We start from the raw sequence: 20319 nt of genomic DNA, 5'->3' as shown, positions 1-20319 counted from the left end.
GCTGTAAAGCGTTACGCTAACTACTGCACTACCGTGCCTGCCCTATAATTACGTATAGGGAAGACGAACATTTGGGTTGCCAGAGGAGGAGGATTGGTCCAGTTGCATATGGCACTATAAGCCATTATCCTGTACCAGTGATCATTGGCACACACTGTAATGAGTCACTTGGAATTAGGTTCTTTGCATTGGAGGAAATCACAGCATTAGGTAGCCAAGTGATCCAGGAACAACTCATGATTTTGAGGTACACTGGCCAAACACAAACAGACCCCTGATCAGGTCAGCTCAGGAGCTGCCAAAAACCTCTAGCTTGTAGGGGGCACTGGCAGACCAGGGTTACAGGCTACAGCTCCACAAAATAATTATGGGAAACAATAAGTTTATGGCTATTGCATAACTACCTGGAAAAGTGAAAGAAAGCATAACCTAGGATGAAAGAACAGTGGCTATAGGCAGCTCTCTCCTTGTGGCAGATGTGGTGATCAAAGTGCAATGGCGTAAACTGGTGTAAATGCAGATACACTGGCGTAAATGATACAAATGATACACTGGTGTAAATGCAGATGGAATCTGACAACAGTCCATCTGATGGGGAATGTGTAGCTTGAACTCAAAGGAGTACTGGGCAGTTAAACAAGAAACCTTCCTGACAGGAGCTAGGCCAGCAATTAGATAAGTAAGTCCATCAATTCTAGTCTCCTGCTCTTTATCCAATATTTAGCGAATGATTCTCTTTCAAGTGCCCTTGCATTCTCTTTGTATTATTTGCCCAAAATTTTAAGTCTATGTACCCTCATCTTTGAATCATCCACTAATAGGAGCAGCTTTCTTCTGTTGATCCTGTCTAAATCATTCATGATCTTGCAGATCTTTGTTAAATTTTCTATTCCCCAGCATCTCTATTCTAACCTTTTGGCTAAAATCTTCCACTAACAAAATCATTCTAGTCAATCTTTTCTGCTCCCACTCTAGGATCTTCCCATTCTTTCTAAAGTGCAGTGACCAAAATTGGACCTAATTCGACAGTTCTGGCCTGACTAATCATTTGTACAGGTTTAAAATAAGATCTCTGTTTTTGTATCCCACTTTTCTGTTTTTCATCCCAGGATCCCGTATGCTTTACTAATCACTGTTCATTTTGAATTAGGCCTTGGTTGTTAACTAGTGGGTCTTTACCACTTGGAAAGAATTTGTGGAAAATGTAACATCATGCAGAATAGGTTACTTCTCCCTGAAATACGGACATCTAAACAGGTTATAAACTTCCTATATAGGTTTATATACTTCATTTAGTCCATCTGCTTGTGAACTTGTTCTCTTACAGGCCACTCATCTTTATTATTTTGCACCCCAGAGTTATATTCTCTCAGAAAAGATTCTTTCTTGTACCCTCTGTGAGTCAAGAGCAAGTGTGGCAATCAAGCAGATGGCATGCTCTATCCTGCTCCTACAGAGATCAAGAAAAAATGGAACTTTTTAAAAAGTGTTTAAGATCCCAGAGCCAAATGTGCATTTCTGTAGGGGGTTGGGCACATAGCCCATAGAATTATGTGTCTTATCATCCACAGTTCATCTGGGAAAGTAAAAGTCTGCTACAGGTAATGTTGGTATTGAGATATGAAAGCCCACTATTGCAGATCTGAACAGGATTCATTCTACAGATAAGCAAAATGAACAAGCAGTGTTCTCAATGTTGGATAATGTTAGAAGTGAGACGTTGAGTTGAAATGAGTGATACAGATTGAAAGCTGTGTGGCTGTGTTTTTGGAAGGTATTTTACATTCATAAAACACCACAAAAAATGTACTTGTCAGGTTAGGGCAATAAGACAGAAAAATATTCTCTCTTGTACCCTTTGTAGGTCTAGAGCAGAGTAAGTGTGGCAATCAAGCAGATGGCATGCTGTCTCTTGCTCGTACTGAGATCAAGAGAAAATCTACTCACAGTTTACACCTCCACATAACCTTCTGTTACAACTTTGGGCATTTTATATAACTGTAATTTATCTTAAGGGTTCAACAGCACTTTCCTACAATCTGGATGCGGTACCTTTCAATAACCTTCTGTTCCAGAAGTGCATACCCAAACATTAACATTTACCTTACCTACAATATAAGAGTGAATGTGAACTCAGGCCAGGGCTGACTAGTGAACACACTGATAATCAAATCGAAATATGAAGTTTGGTAAATATTAAAAAAGATGCCAAATAAATCCAGAAAAGGCCTGCATTCGGGCAATTTCTTGGCTGTTGTGAAGAATTGCATCTTTAGACTTGAAAATCATCCTGTTTTATTGTCAAGGAGTGTTCAGCTGCTTCCACCTCCTATGGTGTTGGCATATCACATTGCATAGGCTCCCTTAGCAAAGAGTTTGCAGAGAGTCCTCCATCTGATGATTCACCAGATAACACAAGAAATCCAACAGTTTCAGGGATCATTTAAATATGGATGTTTAGATGCACTTTATGATATCAAATGTTTTCACATGTATGACTGAGTGATTTTAGAGATTAGGTGTTTTCGCGCACTTCCCTGTAAATGTTAATTTTGCCAATGTGCAGTACAAGATTCATAATGGTAACAAAAAATAGACTTCTTGCGGCCTTGCCAGAAATTCACATTGATACAGCTGGCATCAATTTAAATTAGTGAACCATTCTGATCTAAATTCAAAAAACACTTTGGAATTATCGCACTGACTGAATGCAATCCATTTGATCGGGACAAATTCATTTTTAAAACTCTAATTAAAATGAAACATTTATCACACCATCTCTCAATTCAGAGATTGATTTGTAGACCTTAGGCTTTTAATTCACAGCAGACCAATTCCAAAAGGGAGTGTTATAATTCAGGTGTTCTTCACATCTTTTATTTACAATTCTGTGCTGCACTTCTTGCCTTTTTGATTGACAAAATGACCCTCTGCTTCCCTGGCTCCTCACACCAGTGAATTCTCCGATCACACCAGCTGAATGGCGATGCAGCAAGAGCCACACAACTACAAGGATAGTAGTGGAGAATTATGTTGGCCTCCAGAAGATGAGGTTCTGTTGCATTCATCAGTCCATATTGTATATGCTCCGCGGGTAAGGGGACTTCATGGTAATGTGCTGCATGCTGGGGAACTTGGCCAACAGGAGGTAACATTTGGTGCCAGAGTGTTGCCCAGGAATGACCTCCATTTGCTGGGTTCAGGTAGTAGCACAGCCACTCTGCTGGCTCCACATGCATTTTGGGGTGAATATTAATATTTACTCCCACAGGAATATGTTATGTGGACATACTAAACAAAGAAAAGTATTTTCTAACAATTGGATTTCACCCTTCCATTAAACCATCATTGCGTTTCATCCTTGAGCACAATTGGGTCCCTTGCAAAAAAATTAGTGAAGTCAGCCAAAAAAGACTTCTGAACTAGTGTTTGGGTGGTTTACACTCAGAATCATGCAGTGAATTGGGATCTACACACTTCTCAACTAGATCTGATTTAGCTGATTAGCAATCTGAGAAGGGCACTGTCCTAAAAGGGTCCCCATGGCATTCTCCCTCATCACATTTGAAAAGTACTTGGATGTGTACTTGAAGAACGATGATCTTCCAGGAAAACTGGCACTTGTCCTCTCGAGTCCATCCCTCTGGGTAGTGCTAGCCTTGGCAAATTTGGCCAGTTTGAGTAAATGCATCACGTGTGTTTTCCCCAGTGCTGGGTGAGATTAGCCTAGGTAGCTCTTTTTCAACTGGCATTGACAAGATAGGCAAAATAGTCTCCTCATATTATACAAACTGCTGGAAACACTCAGCAGGTTTAGCAGCATTCCCTGGAAAGAGAGACAGGATCAGGTTGACGACCTTTATCAGATGATTCTGATGGTTATAACATTTCAAGTTGAAGATCCTTTGTCAATTTTCTTTCTCTGTCATTGAATGCTACCCGATCTGACAAATGCTTCCAGTATACTCTGTTTTTATTTTGGATTTCCAGCATCTGCACTTTTTTTTGGTTTTCATTTACTGTTGCGATTTTCTTTACTTCAATGGCAGCCAGACAACAGCAAAACCTTGGAAAAGGTGCAGAGGAGATTCACCAGGATGTTACCTGGGATAGAATATCTTGGTTATGAGGAGAGACTTCATTGCAGTGGAGATGGCTGAGGGGAGACCCAATAAAGGTGAACAAAGGTATGAGGGGGATAAATAGGATAGGCAGTAGTAAACCTTACCTGATAGCAGAGGTATTTATAACCAGAGGGTATAAGTTTAAGTTAAGGAGTAAGAGACTTAGAGGGGATTTTTTTTACCCAGAGGATGGTTAGGATTTGTAATGCACTGCCTGAGAGGGCAGTGGAGGCAGAGATTCTCACAACATTTTAAGAAATATCTGGATGAGCACTTGAATCACCACGGCATGGCAGGTTATGAACAAAATGCTGGTAAACAAGATTAGTATAGATGGGTACTTGAAGGCCAGCATGGACAGGGTGGGCTGAAGGGCCTGTTTCTGTGCTGTATGATTCCTTGACTCTATGCCCTAAAGATTGAGAGGGAAAAGGGGCTAAAAAAGAGAGGGAGACAACTGCCAGTTTCACTCAAAAAGACATGGAGGTCTTTACTCAAGAGATACAAAGAAATAGAGAGGTCTTGGATGGCAAGGCAAGGGAAGAGCCTGGCAAGAAGTGGCTCCAGTTGTCTCCTCCAGGTGTGTGAATCCCCACTCACTTGAGCAATACAGAAATGGATTTTGTGTCATCACAATGTATGTAAGGAGGAGCAGCCACTTGACTACTTAAATCAGGGACTCAGTCATTGTTGTGTTATGATCAACACAGGCAAACTTGAAAAGAAGAATGTCAGGATTATTGTATGTCATCTGGACTCTCTCATCTATTTAACTGCAAACTGTATTAATGTTAAAGATTAGGATGTGCAAAGGGCAATTTTTTTGAAATAGATGACTCTGATTTTGCCGGCTTCTTATGAAAAAGTCTCTATATTGGGGAGTCTCTTATTACCCATGCAGTCAATGCATTCCTCCTCTGCTGGGAGATGGGGCTATTGATGTCCCCCTTCAAAGCCGCCGCCTTTCTCTTACCTCATGTTGATCCTGCTGTTCTTCAGTCCGTGCCTCATGTTTCTCAGGCCCAGGTCACCTGGCTGACCTTTGACAGGCCCTAGCTGTTCCTGTCGGTCAGGTTATGTACCATGCAGCACATTACAGTGACGTTTCCACCTGCGCTAGGCATATACAAGAGTATGCTCCTGGACTGATGAATGCAGTGAAACCCCATCTTCCGATCCCTAACAGCATTCTTAACTTCAGGATCCACCCCCCTCTAGGCAGAGTGGAAAATGTCTGGCCGTTCAGACTCCCTGCACGTGTGCTTCATTAGTGTTTCCCAAAAACATGCCTTTCAATATCAGCAAATTCTTCTCATGATCCACAGCCATGTGATCATTGAGGAGGGGAAACCTTTTTTCTTGGGTAAAAGGTTGAGACATTAAACAGAGCCCTAATAGGCGTGAAGTCAGTGTTGTGAAACCAGCAACACTGGCAAATCCCAATAACCAAGGTGCCACTATTCCTCATGGAAATCAAAATGGGTGATGTAATCTCTTTGTGAATATGGTCCCTGGATGACCTCTTAGATGCTGCAGGGGCAATAGATTGGAAGACAAGGCAAAATATGTGGTGGTGATGGGGATGTTGAGAGTCAGCATTACTTTAATCTCCATGGAGAGAGTACTACAGGCACCAGGTAGTGACTGAAGATCTTAAAGCATTTGACATAGCTTAGTAATGGGAGCCTTGGAAAACCTGAGGCTGAAAATACATTGTTCATCGGTGAGTTCCAGGTAAGATGTGTTTCTGAGGTTCTGTGGGAGTAGGCTGTTTATAGATGGGCATGTCTTTGCCTCCTGTCCCACATCCCTGATCCACCCCATGTGATCTGTCATTGCATGCTGATTCCTCCAGTAAAGGCAGCAGTGTCACCACTGAGGCATCTATTGAGTGAATATTTTCAGCAGCTAAATGCTGGAGAAGACACTCAGTGTTAGCTGTAGCACACTCTGTAGACATTGGAAGGTGTGTGAACAGCCTGCGGTGAGTTTTGAAACTGCTCAGTCAAGTGTCCTGATGTGGACAGAGTGGCCCTTTGATTAGCAAAAAATGCAACAGATGCTATCTAATCTTCAGATAGACGATGCAACAATACAACAAATGCAAAATACACAAATGTATGACACAAGAAATTCTGCAGATGCTGGAATCTGGAGCAAAACACAAAAAAGTACTGGAGGAACTCAGCAGGTCAGGCAGCATCTATGGAGGGTCCCTCCATAGATGCTGTCTGACCTGCTGAGTTCCTCCAGCACTTTTTGTAAATACACACATGTATTATGTGTTATTAGCTGTGCTGTGAATGTTCAAAGACGGTTGTAAAGTTTCAACTCAAGTTTCAACTCAAGTTACACTCTAAGGTTTCAACCATGACACCTCCCCCCCCCCCCCCCCCGGCCTTTTATGCTCTCTTGACCTTTTCATTTCCAATTGCCTATGCAACACCAACTGTCTTGATTTCTCCACTCCCTGCACCCACTCCAAATGTGCTTTGTTATCTCCACTTATCACCTCTCAGCCTCTGTTGTTATCTTCACCCTTCCCTCCCCCACCTGACTCCATCTGCCAACCAACCCCTCTTCACTTGGGTCCAGCTATCACTTTCCAGTTCTTGCCTCACCCTTCCCCCTCACCTCTTTATACTGTCTATCTCCCCTCTATTCTTTCAGCCCAGCTGAAGGGTGTCAACCTGAAATGTTGACTCCTCACTTTCCCCCACAGATGCTGCCTGACCTGCTGAGTTCTTCCAGAAGCACGTTTTTTGCTTCAGATTCCAGCATCTGCAGTCTCTTGTGTCTCTGTTTCAATTTATGTTGATGAAGGTGGAAATATGTGAATAATGATGTCAATAGGTGTGTGCCAGATGCCAGTTAAATGCCAGATATTCTGAAGTAAATAGCCCACTGAAGCACCCAATCCAATTTCCCAATGGACAATATTTTATCCTGGAATTGATCACTGGAGTGTTCTACTCTAGGTTAGATTGGTTGTTATGTGACTTGCATAAAATGGGCACTAACCAATCCAAATTCTTGGCACTTAATTTCATGTTTATTTCACACATGGTCCTGTAGTTTCACCACAGATAACATCTTAAACTTCTGGACTGCGGAACATTTATGTAATCACATTGAATTCATTCCGTTTGATCAATCAAATGAATTTTCATCTCCTTATGATAAAATTCATTGCTTTGATCAATTACATGAGATTTCATATACCTTGGGCTGAGGACAACAGCAAGAAATCAAAGAAAATGCTCATTATGTAGTTCAGTAAGTTTAGGCTAGTTTTTCTTTAACTATTTTTATAAGACTGTCCTTTCACTGTGTTGCATTTATTTCCTTTTTATCAGTATCTGGTGCAATGTATTTTATTGTATGAGAGGAGTAAATTGCTTTGTAATACAATTTTAAAAGTTAGATTTGAGATTTTCTCTCCAAGATTTATTACATTGTTTTATTCTAATAGGATGCAGCAAACATTTCCCAGTGATCGATGGTGACTCTATCAGCTGAATCCTCCTCAGCCACAAATGTGCAATCAGCAAGACTTGACTGAGTGTTTCAGAAAACCAGAGATTTAATGCTATCAAACTTCAAAAAGCACAGGTCCCTCCATTTAAAAAAAGGATGGAGAGAATTAACAAACACCCAAAAATGTTCAGTTTAGATAGCTAATTATCTTCTGGTGCAGGCCATGTTATTGAAAGAAAAAATAGCGTGGATTTGAGTTACTGATCATAAAGAAAAAGATGCTGATAGAGCAACCAGTCGATCTAGTAAATGCACTTCTGAAGTGTTACCCTGAGAAAAGCAGCAAGCGCCTTATTGTCAGTGTATCACATGGGAAAAATTAAATCTAATTGATTCTAGATTACTTTCTTTAAAACTTTATAATATTTGAAATTCTACCAGTGGATGTAGCAGCTATAAAAAAGGACCAGGAAAAAATAATCAAGTGTGAAAATACCCAAATGTCAAAGAGAATTCCCGTGAGTTGATAGAGGATTTGGCCCAGATGGTTTGGAATCTTAAGATTGGAGGATATAATTTGGGTATTAGAGTAGAAACATAGCTGCAAAGGAAAAATGATAGAATTCACAGAAATTTACCCCACAAAGCAAGGTCATTTGACCTATCCTATCCAAGCTGCCCTAAAACAGTTTTTAGGTCTATCTCATTTTCCAGCTGTTAGTCTACAACTTTACAGGCTGTGGTTCTTTAAGTGTTCATGAGGCAAAGGTTTCTACTCCACCACTCTTTCACGAAGAGAGTTTCAGACCCACACTATTCATTGACTGAGAAAAAAATTTCCTCAATTCCCCTTTAACCAATCACTTTAAAATTTATACCTCCTTATCATTGTTGTCTCTGCTAAAGGAAATAGGTTCACTGTTTACCCTGTTCTCAGTTTCTCATAATTTATATACTTTGATCAAACTTTCCGTCGGTCTCCTTTGTTCTAGAACTAAAAACAACCGCTCTCCTTGTCATGTCTCCTCATAATGATAATTCTCCTGGCAATGTCTGTGTAAATCTTCACTGCACCCTCTCAAGTATTTGTACATCCCCCCTCTAGTGTGGTTGAAGGCACCCCAAACTATAGCTACCTGCATGACTAACGGCTACCTGAGGTAAAGGGCCAGATCTTGCCGAATGGAGGCTCCTTTGTCGCAGGTAACCTTTAGTCATTGTTCTCGATTGCCCCAAACTTACCTGGTCGAGATCAGTGTGGTAGATCCTGCTAGGTGAATCCATGCTAAGTCTGAGCTGCAAGACTTTATATGGTACCAGAGCTTTAGTAACATAATCAACTCTTGTAGGTGGGCGAGAACTAGCCCTGCTATTGAATCCTCTTTGAAAGCCTTTGACTGATGACAGGACCACCCTCTCAACTTTCCTGTGTCAAAGCTGTCAAACTTTATCAATCCTTCTGAAGTTAAAAATTATTCACAATGAAATAAACAGATGAAAGGTGTAAACATTTTTAGTTTTCTTTTAAGTAAAATAACCACAAAACAGAAAAATTATAATATACAAAACACAATTAAATAAAAAAAAGTAACACACCTTATTCCTACCTTGCAGCTGTATAATTCAAGTGAATGGGCTCACAGATCCTGCAGGTTCTCCAGGAGGGGTGCTGGGGAATTCCAGCAAGCTCCCAATCCATCATTGGATCCTCGGTTGAGTCCACCAATGGACCAGAGCAGGGAACCACTAGCAAAACCAAATAAAATTAGGGAAGCTTACCAGGAGAGTGATGTGAGTTGTAATTAATGTAAGTTGAGAATGAAGCTCAATATAAAAAATACAGAATGAGCTAAAAACTGAAATGAAATTCTAAAGAGAGTGTATGAGAATCATACAGTCATCGAGTTATGCAGCACAGAAAAAGGTCCTTTGGCTCAAATTGTCCATGGCAACCAAGGTGTCTTCCTGAGCAAGTCCCATTTGTCTGCATTTGGCTTATATCCCTCCAAATCTTACATATTCATGAACCTGTCCAAATGTCTTTTAGACCTTGTAATTGTACCCACCTCTACCACTTCCTCTGGCAACTCGTTCCATATACCCACCACCCTCTATGCGAAAAGAAATTGCCCTCGAGTCCCTTTTAAAACTTCCCTCTATCACCTTAAACCTATACCCTCTTGTTTTAGACTTCTCTACTCTGGAAAAGAGACTGTGAGCATCTGTCTTATCTGTGCCCTTTATGATTTTATTAACCTCTGTAAGTTCATCCCTTAGACTTCCTTGGTCAAGGGAAAAAGAACAGCCTATCCATAACTTAAGCCCTCCAGTCTCGGCTTTATGAATCTTTTCTGTACCTTGTCCAGCTTAGTCACATCCTTCCTGTCATATGCACACAATATTCCAGGTACGGTCTCCACAACATCCCACGTGCATCCCAACTCTTGTACTCAGTGCCCCATCTATTGAAGACAAGCATGCCATATGTCTTCTTCACCGCCTTGTCCACCTGTGTTGCCACTTTCAGGGAACTATTTACTTATACCCTTTGGTCTCTCTGTTCTACAACACTCACCAGGGCCCTTTTGTTTACTGTGTAAGGTCCTGCCCTGGTTTAACTTCCCAAAATGCATCAATTCCATCTGCCACCCCTTTGCCAACTTTCCCAGTTGATTTAGATCCTGTTGTAACCTTAGGCAATCTTCTTCAATGTCCAGTACACCACCAATTTTGGTGTTATCTGCAAACTTACTAATCATTCCACTTATATTCTCATCCAAATTGTTAACATAAATGACAAACAACACGGGCCCCAGCACTGATCCTTGTGGCACTGATCACAGGCTCCAGTCTGAATAATAGCCCTCCACTACCACTGTCTGCCTCCTTCTACCAAGCCAATTTTGTATCCAGCTGGCTAGCTCACCCTGGATCCCATGTGATCATACCTTCTGGAGCAATCTGCCATGCAGGGGCTTGTCAAAAACCTTTTTAAAGTCCGTATAGACACTGCACTGTCCTCATCAATCCTCATGGTCACCTCTTCAAAAAAACTCAGTAAAATTCATGAGACATGATTTCCTAGCACAAAGCCACACTGACTATCCATAATCAGTCCTTGCCTTTCCAAATGCAGATAGATCCTGTCTCTCAAGGTCCCCTCCAGTAACTAACCCACCACTTATGTTAGGCTCACTGACCTGTAGTTCCCTGGCTTGTCCTTCTAGCCCTTCTTACTGTGTATAAAGGCACGATGTTAATTACCTTCCAATCTTCTGGTACCTCACCTGTGGCTAGGGAAGATACAAAAATCTCTGCCAGGGCCCCAGAAATGTCTTCCCTTGCTTCCCACAACATCCTAGAGTACACTTGGTCAGGTCCTGGGAATTTAGCCACTTTTATATGCCTCAAGACCCCCAATACCACCCCTTATGTAATATTTTATATGTATATGAATATCTTAGTGGGTAACATAAAAAGAAACCCAATTCTATTTTTAAATGTCTCCATACTAGAAGGGTAAGCAGGGGAGATTGAAGCTGCCAGAGGGACCTAAATGGGTGGCACAGTGATGCAGATGTTATCCCTGTTGCCCACAGCTCCAGTGACCCAGACTCGATCCTGACAATGAGTGCTGACTGTGTGAAGTTTGTTCATTCTTCCTGTGTCCCTGTGACCTTATGGTTTTTCTCAGGGTGCTGCTGTTCTCCCCCTCCCCCCCACCAAATCTCAGAGATACCTTACACAGGAACATAGAAAACCTACAGCACAATACAGGCCCTTCGGCCCACAAAGTTGTGCCAAACATGTCCCTGCCTTAGAAATTACTAGGCTTACCCATAGCCCTATTCTTCTAAGCTTCACGTACCTATCCAAAAGTCACTTAAAAGACCCTATCGTATCCACCTCCACCACTGTTTCCGGCAGCCCATTCCATGCACTCACCACTCGCTGAGTAAAAAACTTACCCCTGACATCTCCTCTGTACCTACTCCCTAGCACCTTAAACCTGTGTCCTCTTGTGGCAACCATTTCAGCCCTGGGAAAAAGCCTCTGACTATCCACAAGATGAGTGCCTCTTATCATCTTATACACCTCTATTAGGTCACCTCTCATCCTCCATCGCTCCAAGGAGAAAAGGCTGAGTTCCCCAATCCAGGCAACATCCTTGTAAATCTCTTCTGCACCCTTTCTATGGCTATGTTGGTTCAGTTAATTCAGCACTGTAAATTGCCCCAAGTGTAGGTAAGTGGTAAGTGAATTGGGGAAGAGAGGTGTTAATGAGCATGTGAGAGAGAATACGTTACTGGGAAAAATGTAGTTGAATAGCATTGATGGGATTGCTGTGAGTGCTGGCATAGTCTGAGTGGACTATATGGCTTCCTTCTGTACAATAAGAAAACATGACAAATAATACAGAAAACCTTCTTATGAGGCAAGGCCCCATAGCTGAGGCGTCAAGTGAGCAATTTGCTTCTGTCTTCATCGTGGAAGAGCAAACAGCCAATGTCACAGTAAAAAAAGAGATAGCAGAGAAATTGGATAAAGTAAAAGTAATTGAAAATGAGGCACTTTTCAAGGTTGGGAGGGCTGGCACCCAGTCCAGATGGAATGCATTCTGGATTACTAAAGACAATAATGCTGGGAATTGTTATGCACCTGGTCTTAATCTTCCATTTTCCTTGTGATGGCAAAGGACTGGAGGTTTGGAAATGTTATGTGCTTGTTCAGTAAAGTGAATCAAGATTAATTAACAGATACAGGCTAATCAGTTTAATGTTATTGTTGGGAAATTTTGGTGACAATAATCTGGGACAGAATTAATTGGCACCTGGTAAAGTATAGGCTAAGAAATGAATAGCACCATGGATTTACTTGGTCTTTGTTTGCCTAATTTAATTGAATTCTTTGACAAAGTAACACAGGGGGTTGATGAGGATAATGCAATTGATATTATCTAAACGCAGATTAAAGTTGCAGTTGATTGGGTACCAAATGATAGACGTGTTAGCAAAACTAAGGAGCGTTGGATTAAAGAGACAATGGCTGTGTGGATAATAAGACTGGATTTTCCAAGTTGCTGTAAGAATACAGTGGTTTCCTTGGGATAAGTGTTATAACCACCGTTCTTTGATATGTGTAAATGACCCTAGGCTTCACATATATTTCCAAATTTCGATATTTCCTTTTGACATGTGAGACCATTTTTGCTCGTTGAGTCTCTGCTCAAAGAGCAATCTCATTCCCTATTAATTTTCTCTGTGACGTATTCTCCCCATGTTCCCACCAACATTTCCAGATTCTACCACATGCCTACACACAAGGGGCAATTTTCAGTGGTAATTTATCTACCAACCCCCACATTATTGGGATGTGGGAGGAAGCTTAAGCACCCAGAGGAAACCCACAAAGTCACAGGGAGAATGTGCAGATTCTCCATGGGCATCATCGGAAGATAGGATTGAATCCAGGTCGCTGAAGCTACGAGGTAGCAGCTTTACCAACTTTCCTCCCACAGATGCTACTCAACCCGTTGAGTTCCTCCAGCAGATTGTTTGTTGCTACAGATTCCAGCATCTGCAGTCTCTTGTGTCTCCCCTGGACTCTGATGAGACATTAGTCGGCTATGATGGTGACATTATTCCCTCTGGGCTCTTTATATTGGTGTAGATTTAAAAGAAAAAAATTGGCACTTATCACTTATTCCTGAGACATTTGCCTTCTGAGGCAGATAGTTTGCATTGCTTCCTGAAGGTGAGTAACATATGAAGTCTCTGTTGTGGGATTGACCAAAGCAGGAATGATCAAAGCAAATTGAGAAAAAATGCTCAATGGTGTGACCATCATTTCTAGCTCAACTTCTCCAAAGTCAATCTTGGCTGAATTGGATATTGACCATTTCCTCACAAATTGTTATTGTTTGAATTGAATCTGACTCATTGGTCTCAAGATTGGCTATTTGACTCAAGGACCATCTATGAGTTTTTTTGAGTTGTACAGCACAGATACAGGCCTATCTCTACTAATCCCACTTGCCTACATTAATTCCATATCCCTCTATGCTATTCTCAGTTGGGCATGTTTCAGGTTTGGAAAGAGTCAGCTCTTAAAAAAAAATTGTTAAATCCTCAAGCTTCAATAAGATAAGATGGACTCTTGACCTCACAATCTACCTCATTATGACCTTGTGCCTTAATTGTCTACCTGCACTGCACTTTCTCTGTAGCTGTTATACTTTATTCTGCATTTTGTTATTGTTTTACCTTGTACTACCTTGATGCACTGAGTAATGAATTGATCTGTATGAATGGTATGCAAAACAAGTTTTTCATTATACCTCAGTATATGTGAGAATAATAAAGCAATTCCAAATAAACCAATTCCAAGCTTCAGTCAGGATTGGATTTCTCATATTTATGTTTCCTAACATCATTGAAAGAGGCCAATTGGCTCACCAAATCTATGTTGGCTCTCAGAGTAATCCAGTCATTGAAGTTGCCCCATTTATTTCCCTGTAACCTATTCTCTCTCACATGCCCATCCATGCCCCTCTGATTTGATAGGGTTGGTTCAGGTTTTAACCTCAGCAGCCCTCTCCTTTTGTCAATCGCTCCTGTTGTTGAGGGCAGCCTTGGCTATGTTAGATATACATGAACAAACTTGTTTATTTGTGATTTAAAAGATAAAAGCAGAACCCGGGTGTCCTGTGCATGTCCTTCCCTGGCCCACGCTTCTCAAAGAAGTTTGTCTGTTGCTGCACCGGACAGTTTATTATGATGGTAATCCATCAATCATTGTGTGTATGATGATCTTGGTTAAAGAGCAATGCTCTTCTTTGGCTCAGAACCTTCAAGGAACCTGGTCATCTGGACATTCTGCGGTCCAAAGTCCTGCCAAGAGATGCTTCCTCCTAACGAGTAGGCTGCTGCTCTTTGCAAAGCTTTTTCTAAGATTAGAAAAATCAGGGCTGCTCTCTGTCACTGTCACTGTTTCACCTTGCACTTAATGCAGTGTTTATTTCTCTGATTCTTTCTCCTTGGGCACCCTGTTGTTCAGGTGACATTTTGTGGTTGATTAAATATGTGTACCAGCTGATAGTGAGCTCTATTAAATTTTTAAGCTGGGCTTTCCAGTACTATTATTGCATTTCATTTGTAGCTTTACTGACCCTTTCTATCTGGCATCAGCTTCCTCTGCTATCTTTAAAAAAGTGTAGGTATGTTTCAGCATCATTCTTGTGGCAAATATACATATTGATTGTATGAGTCCCTATGTGCACTCATCTGCCATTTCAAATTAAAGTTAAACCATGTAAATCTTTTCCACCTTAAAGAAAATTGCTTCAAATTTGTCATTTGAGATCCATCATTGAGTGCTTGGAAATTGAATTTCACCCTTTTTTAAATGGGTTAAAGATGTTCTGCATATCATGCCAATGCGTGGCTGGATTTCCTGTGAAGGACTTGTGAAATTGCCCAAAAATACAATAGAAACGGCGTAAGGGTGGTTTGCAACCACAAACATATGACAAAATTGGAATGACCATTCCCAACAGGACCAGGTTCATATTGAATGCAGCTTCTAACAATGGACCGCATGCCAATCCGATAAGGGTGCGGCTCTTAAAGGCACACTCCCGATTGCAACTAGAAACTAAAGTAAAAACAGAAAATGCTGGAATCACTCAGCAGGTGAGGCAACATCTGTGCAAGGTAAAACAGAGTTTACATTTCAGGTCTAAGGCTCTTCATCAAGGTGAGGACAGAATGGAAATTGGCAGCAAAAGTAATGAAATCTTCAAGTTCTGAGTGGGTGCAGAAAGCAGTACCAATGCTGTCACTGAGGTACTAGAATGAGGGAAGGGGCCCTAGAGTAAAAATGAAACTCATATCCCACAAACAGACAGGCATAGAGTTGAGTGGAGTTTAAGGAGAAATTGTTCAATACGAGGATGAGTTCAGCCAAGATTACATATTAGTTCATTGTCATATACCCCCGGGTGCAATGAAATTACTGGTTTGCGTGAAGCTCACAGAGAAGGCAGTATACATAGTAATAATAAATACAGTGATGAGTGCAAAACAGCAGAATGGTGCAAAGATAGTAGTGCAATATGAAGTAGTGCGAAAAGAAATGCTAAAGTGATAATAACAGAATAATCAAGAGAGGTAGAATTAAGAGTCCAAGAATGTGGCAACATCGAGTAGGAGATGTGAAAGAGGTGATTGGTTCAGAAGACTGATAGCAATCAAGGAGAAACTGTTCTTAAGTGTGCACATCTGGGCTTTCAAGCTTCTGTATCTTCTCCCAGAAGGTTGAAGACAGAAAAGGGAATGGCCAGAGTGACAGGCATCCTGATGATACCATTAGCCTTCCTGAAGCTATGCTTCAAGATGGACTGGATGGAGGAAAGTGGACTCGATTAGATCTAGGAGTCATTCACTGAAATGTAATGATCAGAGCAGATGAACCTCTAAAGGAGGATGTGAGGGATTATTATCTGTCATCTGGGCTCTTTGGGCTGGTTACTGGTGAACTATGTTAGTGCTAAGGAGTAGAATATGAAGAGGCTCACTTTGGACTGGAGACTATGATTTAGAAAGATGTATGTACATCATTGTTGCCCTTACAGTCAATGTCTCCCCTCCAATTCTATAGGGACATGAGGCTGGTGATGCTCTGCTGGGATTTCCCCTGGTAACCTTCCCCATCCTTTTGCTCCCTTCTATTTTCACAGTAGAACTGTGATGATTTATAAGAGAAAATCTTTGAAGGCAATTGCACTTTTTCTACTTGACCTTAGTTTGACACAGGACAATATTACGTGTGTCAGCAGAGAAGCTTGATAAAGGTCACATATGCCCAACGGACAGAAAATCCTTTTAACAGTTGTGTTTCTGACTGCTCTTTTAATGGCTATTTCAGTACGTATATCAGGAGGATCGGTAAGTATCAATTGTATCCAGAATTAGGATTTTCAGATCCATGTGTGTATATATATATATATATATATATATATATATATATATATATATATATATATGTGTGTGTATATATATAGCCTAACTGTAATTCAGATAACTTAGATGTTAGAGTGTGACAATGAATGGCATTGTAATTATTTGAAATGACAGAACATCATTTAAAGTTGCATTCCAAATGATTTCAGACCATAATATTTCAAATCTTTAACCTTTTGTAAACATTTAAGATCTAATGTAGTTTGTAACAGAGAAGGATTATCATCTTGGTGCATTGGACACAGTTTTTTTGTCAGTTGCAAGTTATTGAGAATAGTGACGTAGCATGTTTTTAATGTGGAAGATAATGGCTTGGCATTTGTGATGTGAATAATAGTGGAGCTATCAATGCTCACCTTTATATTGGAGGAAATCTGGCAGCAACTTCTGTGACATGCCAGTGTGTATTTAAATACAGAAATAGTCGTCTCCTTCACAACTGTGTGCTTTAGTCTTCATCAGGCTAATCAAAACAACAACATAATGATCTGATGAAATTCTTGCACACTGTTTTAAGTGTTTACAGATGGAGGATAACTAAGTTTTCGATGGAGTCCTCTTGCTATGCCCATACACCACTGGCAGACACAGTGGCATTGGTTTACCTGGTGTATGTGAAAGCAGGATTGGCAGAGTCACAGCATGCAGCAGACTACAAACCCATAATTACTCCTGAACAGTCCCCCAGGACCTCAGAAAAACTTGTTGTGATGTGTTTCGATTGTAATTTCCTCAGAATATTTTTCCAAAATTAAACAGTTTTAAATTAAACTAACTTTTATTTTAAAGTTTTTTTTTCACTTTTACGTTTAATTCATGTGTATGGCCCAATTTGTATTTAGTTTAAAATGCAGATTGAAATTGGGGAATTTTGTTCTTGGTTTTGGTGTCTGTCAGAGTTTTTTCCATCTGAATGGCTGCACAGCCTGTTGATGATAACACTGCTGGCCACCATAGTCCCTGGAGCAAGTGTCTGATTGCAACTGATGTCACGAAGGGGAAAATCCAGACCACAAAACCAGCTGAATCCTTCTGAGCAGGTTTCTTCTTGGTCAGCAGGGAATGCCATCACTGTGTTCCTAGGCCATTGCCTCAATCTTTACAGTGTAATGGTAAGGATAAAGCTGATTTGAGATTGCTAAATTGTCCAAACCAATGCTGCTGTTATAACTACTTTAATAAGACCACTTTCACTTAACACCCTGTCAACACCCCTCGAGATCTTGTATGCTTCAAATAAATTCCTTCTTACCATCTTAATCTCTGGTGGATGCAAAGCTAACCTCATGAGGCAACCTGTCCAGTCATAGAACATAGAATATAGAACATGGAACAGTACAGCACAAGAACAGGCCCTGTGGCCCACAATGTTTAAGCTAATGACACCTAACTAAACTAATTCCATTCTTCCTGCACAAGGTCCATATCCCTCCATTCTCTGCTTATTCATGTGCCTCTCTAAGAGTGTTGTAAATGCCTCCATCATATCGGCCTCCACCACTATCCCTGGAGTGCATTCCAGGCACCTACCATTCTCTGTAAAAAAAAACTTGCCCCGCACCTCTCCTTTGAACTTTCCCCTCTCACCTTAAATGTATGCCCTCCACTATTAGATATTTCAACCCTGGGAAAAAAGATACCAGCTGTCTACTCTTATTTATACCTCTGATAATTTTATAAACTTCAATCAGGTCTTCCCTCAGCCTCCACTGCTCCAGAGCAAACACCTCAAGTTTGTCCAACCTCTCCTTACAACACATGCCCTTTAATCCAGGCAGCATCCTGATAAACCTTTTCTGTACCCATTCCAAAGCTCCACATCTGTCCTATAATGGGGCAACCAGAATTAAATGCAATACTCCAGATGCAGCTTAACCAGAGTTTTATAAACCTGCAATATAACTTCCTGACTCTTAAAATCAGTGCCTCGACTAATAAAGGCAAGCATGCCACATGCCTGCTTTACCACCCTATCAACATGTACAGCCACTTTTAGGGAGCTATGGACTTGGGTTAGCTATTCCGGGAACTAGTCTAGTAAAACTCCTCCGAAGTGTTTCCAACACATTAACATCAATCCTTAAATAAGGAAACAAAAATTGAATCATGAATTGAATAGGGAGGTAATTGAAGCATTACCTCCCTATTTTTCTATTCAATTCCTTAAGCATTAAATAATATTTTTTTAATTTATAGTGGATAGAAAGAAAGTTTGCATGGTTGCTCCAGGACAGACTCAGATAAGGATCAGAGCTAAAAAGGACCTTTTCTTTACTTTCTTTGTTCACTCTTTGTGGAAGCTATTGACAAAGCCACCATTTATTGTCCATTCCTAATTGTCCTTGAGAAGATGGAGGTGAGTTACTGTCTCAAACCTATGCAAAGCCTTTAGAGATACTCCCACTTTACCAAGAGGAATGAAAGAAGTAGAATATTTGTAAGTGGTGAGATGTTAGAAAATATTAATGCATAGAGGGACCTTCCTGTTCTGGTTCATGACATGCAGAAAGTAAACATGAAGATTCAGCAAGCACTTAGGAAGGCAAATGGTAAGTTTTACTGCAAGGGTTTGGAGTACAAAAGTAAGAAGGTCTTGGTGAGATTGCACAGGGCTTTGGAGAGATTTCATTTCAGTCTCTGTGCAGTGACTTCGGAGGCAGTGGAGTGTCAGCTCATTAGAATGCCTCCTGAGATGAGGGGATTGTTTTATGATGGGAGATTGAGGAAGTCTGGTTTACAGGAATTTAGAAAAATAAGGGGTGATCTCACTGAGAGATACAAGATTCTGAGAGGGGTTTATAAGTTACATATTGAAAGGATGTTCCCTCAAGAACTATGGGACATGATCTCAGGAAAAGGGTTGAACATTTAGGACTGAAATGAGAGGAAATCTCTTTATGCAGGGGATTATAATTTTTTGGAGAGTGTGGATGCTGGTTTATTGAGAATATTCAAGGCTCATAATTCTTATATTTCCTTATGGCATAGAAGTAGGCCATTTGGCCCATTGAGTCCATGCAGCTCTCGAAGCAGTTCCATACCCCACATTTTCCTATAACCTATTCTTTCTCGCATGCCCACTAACACCCCCCACAATCCTCCTACCACCTAACAACACCAGGGGTAACTTACAGTAGTCAATCAACCCAACAACCAGCAGGTCCTTGGAATGTGAAAGGAAACCAGAGAACCTGGGGAAATCCCATATATTCACAGGGAAAATGTGAAAATTCCACACAGATACTACTTAGGTCAGAATCAAACCTGGTTGCTAGAGCTGTGAGACAGCTGCACTACCTGAGATGTTGCCCAGAGGGACTCGAACTCATTTTATTAATTCAGGCTGAGATTGTTATATTTCTGAGCACTGAACAAATTGGACGATATGGGGATTGGGTGAAAAAATCTGACTTGAGGAAAGAATCTTACAAAATAGTGGACAAGCCTTGAGAGGTCATACATCCTTCTCCTTTTTCTGTTCTATTAATCATAGGGATATGCTGGTCCACACGGTTACAGATTGTGGTGGGATACACTCTGCTTCTCATGTACCTCTTGACTGCCCAGTTTTCACTTTATCTATCCTGAATTTATCAAATTTTGTGCAATGATAATACTACACCACATGATGAAAGATGGGTCTTTGCCTGTACAAGATCTTTAAACTTTTAGCTAATGCTGGCAGGGATAGATGCATC

The 20319-nt window shown here is 40.8% G+C and overlaps 1 protein-coding gene across 9 annotated transcripts in view; it reads left to right on the top strand.

The window, feature by feature from the left end:
• LOC127568515 (dihydropyrimidine dehydrogenase [NADP(+)]-like) overlaps positions 1-20319 on the top strand; it is a 581379-nt gene that overhangs the window by 51486 nt on the left and 509574 nt on the right. Inside the window, exon 1 of one of the 9 annotated variants that reach the window (XM_052012360.1) lies at positions 16514-16546. The exons of the other annotated variants lie outside the window; for them this stretch is intronic. Within the exon in view, the coding sequence (XP_051868320.1) occupies positions 16514-16546 (33 nt within the window). Of the gene's footprint in view, positions 1-16513; positions 16547-20319 lie in introns of those variants that run through there. 9 annotated transcript variants of the gene reach the window in all.

Source organism: Pristis pectinata, chromosome 3 (assembly GCF_009764475.1).
Source record: "Pristis pectinata isolate sPriPec2 chromosome 3, sPriPec2.1.pri, whole genome shotgun sequence".
In the NCBI taxonomy this organism is placed as follows: Eukaryota; Metazoa; Chordata; class Chondrichthyes; order Rhinopristiformes; family Pristidae; genus Pristis; species Pristis pectinata.
The sequence above is the reverse complement of the archived record's forward strand: the minus strand, read 5'-3'. Positions and strand labels throughout refer to the sequence as shown.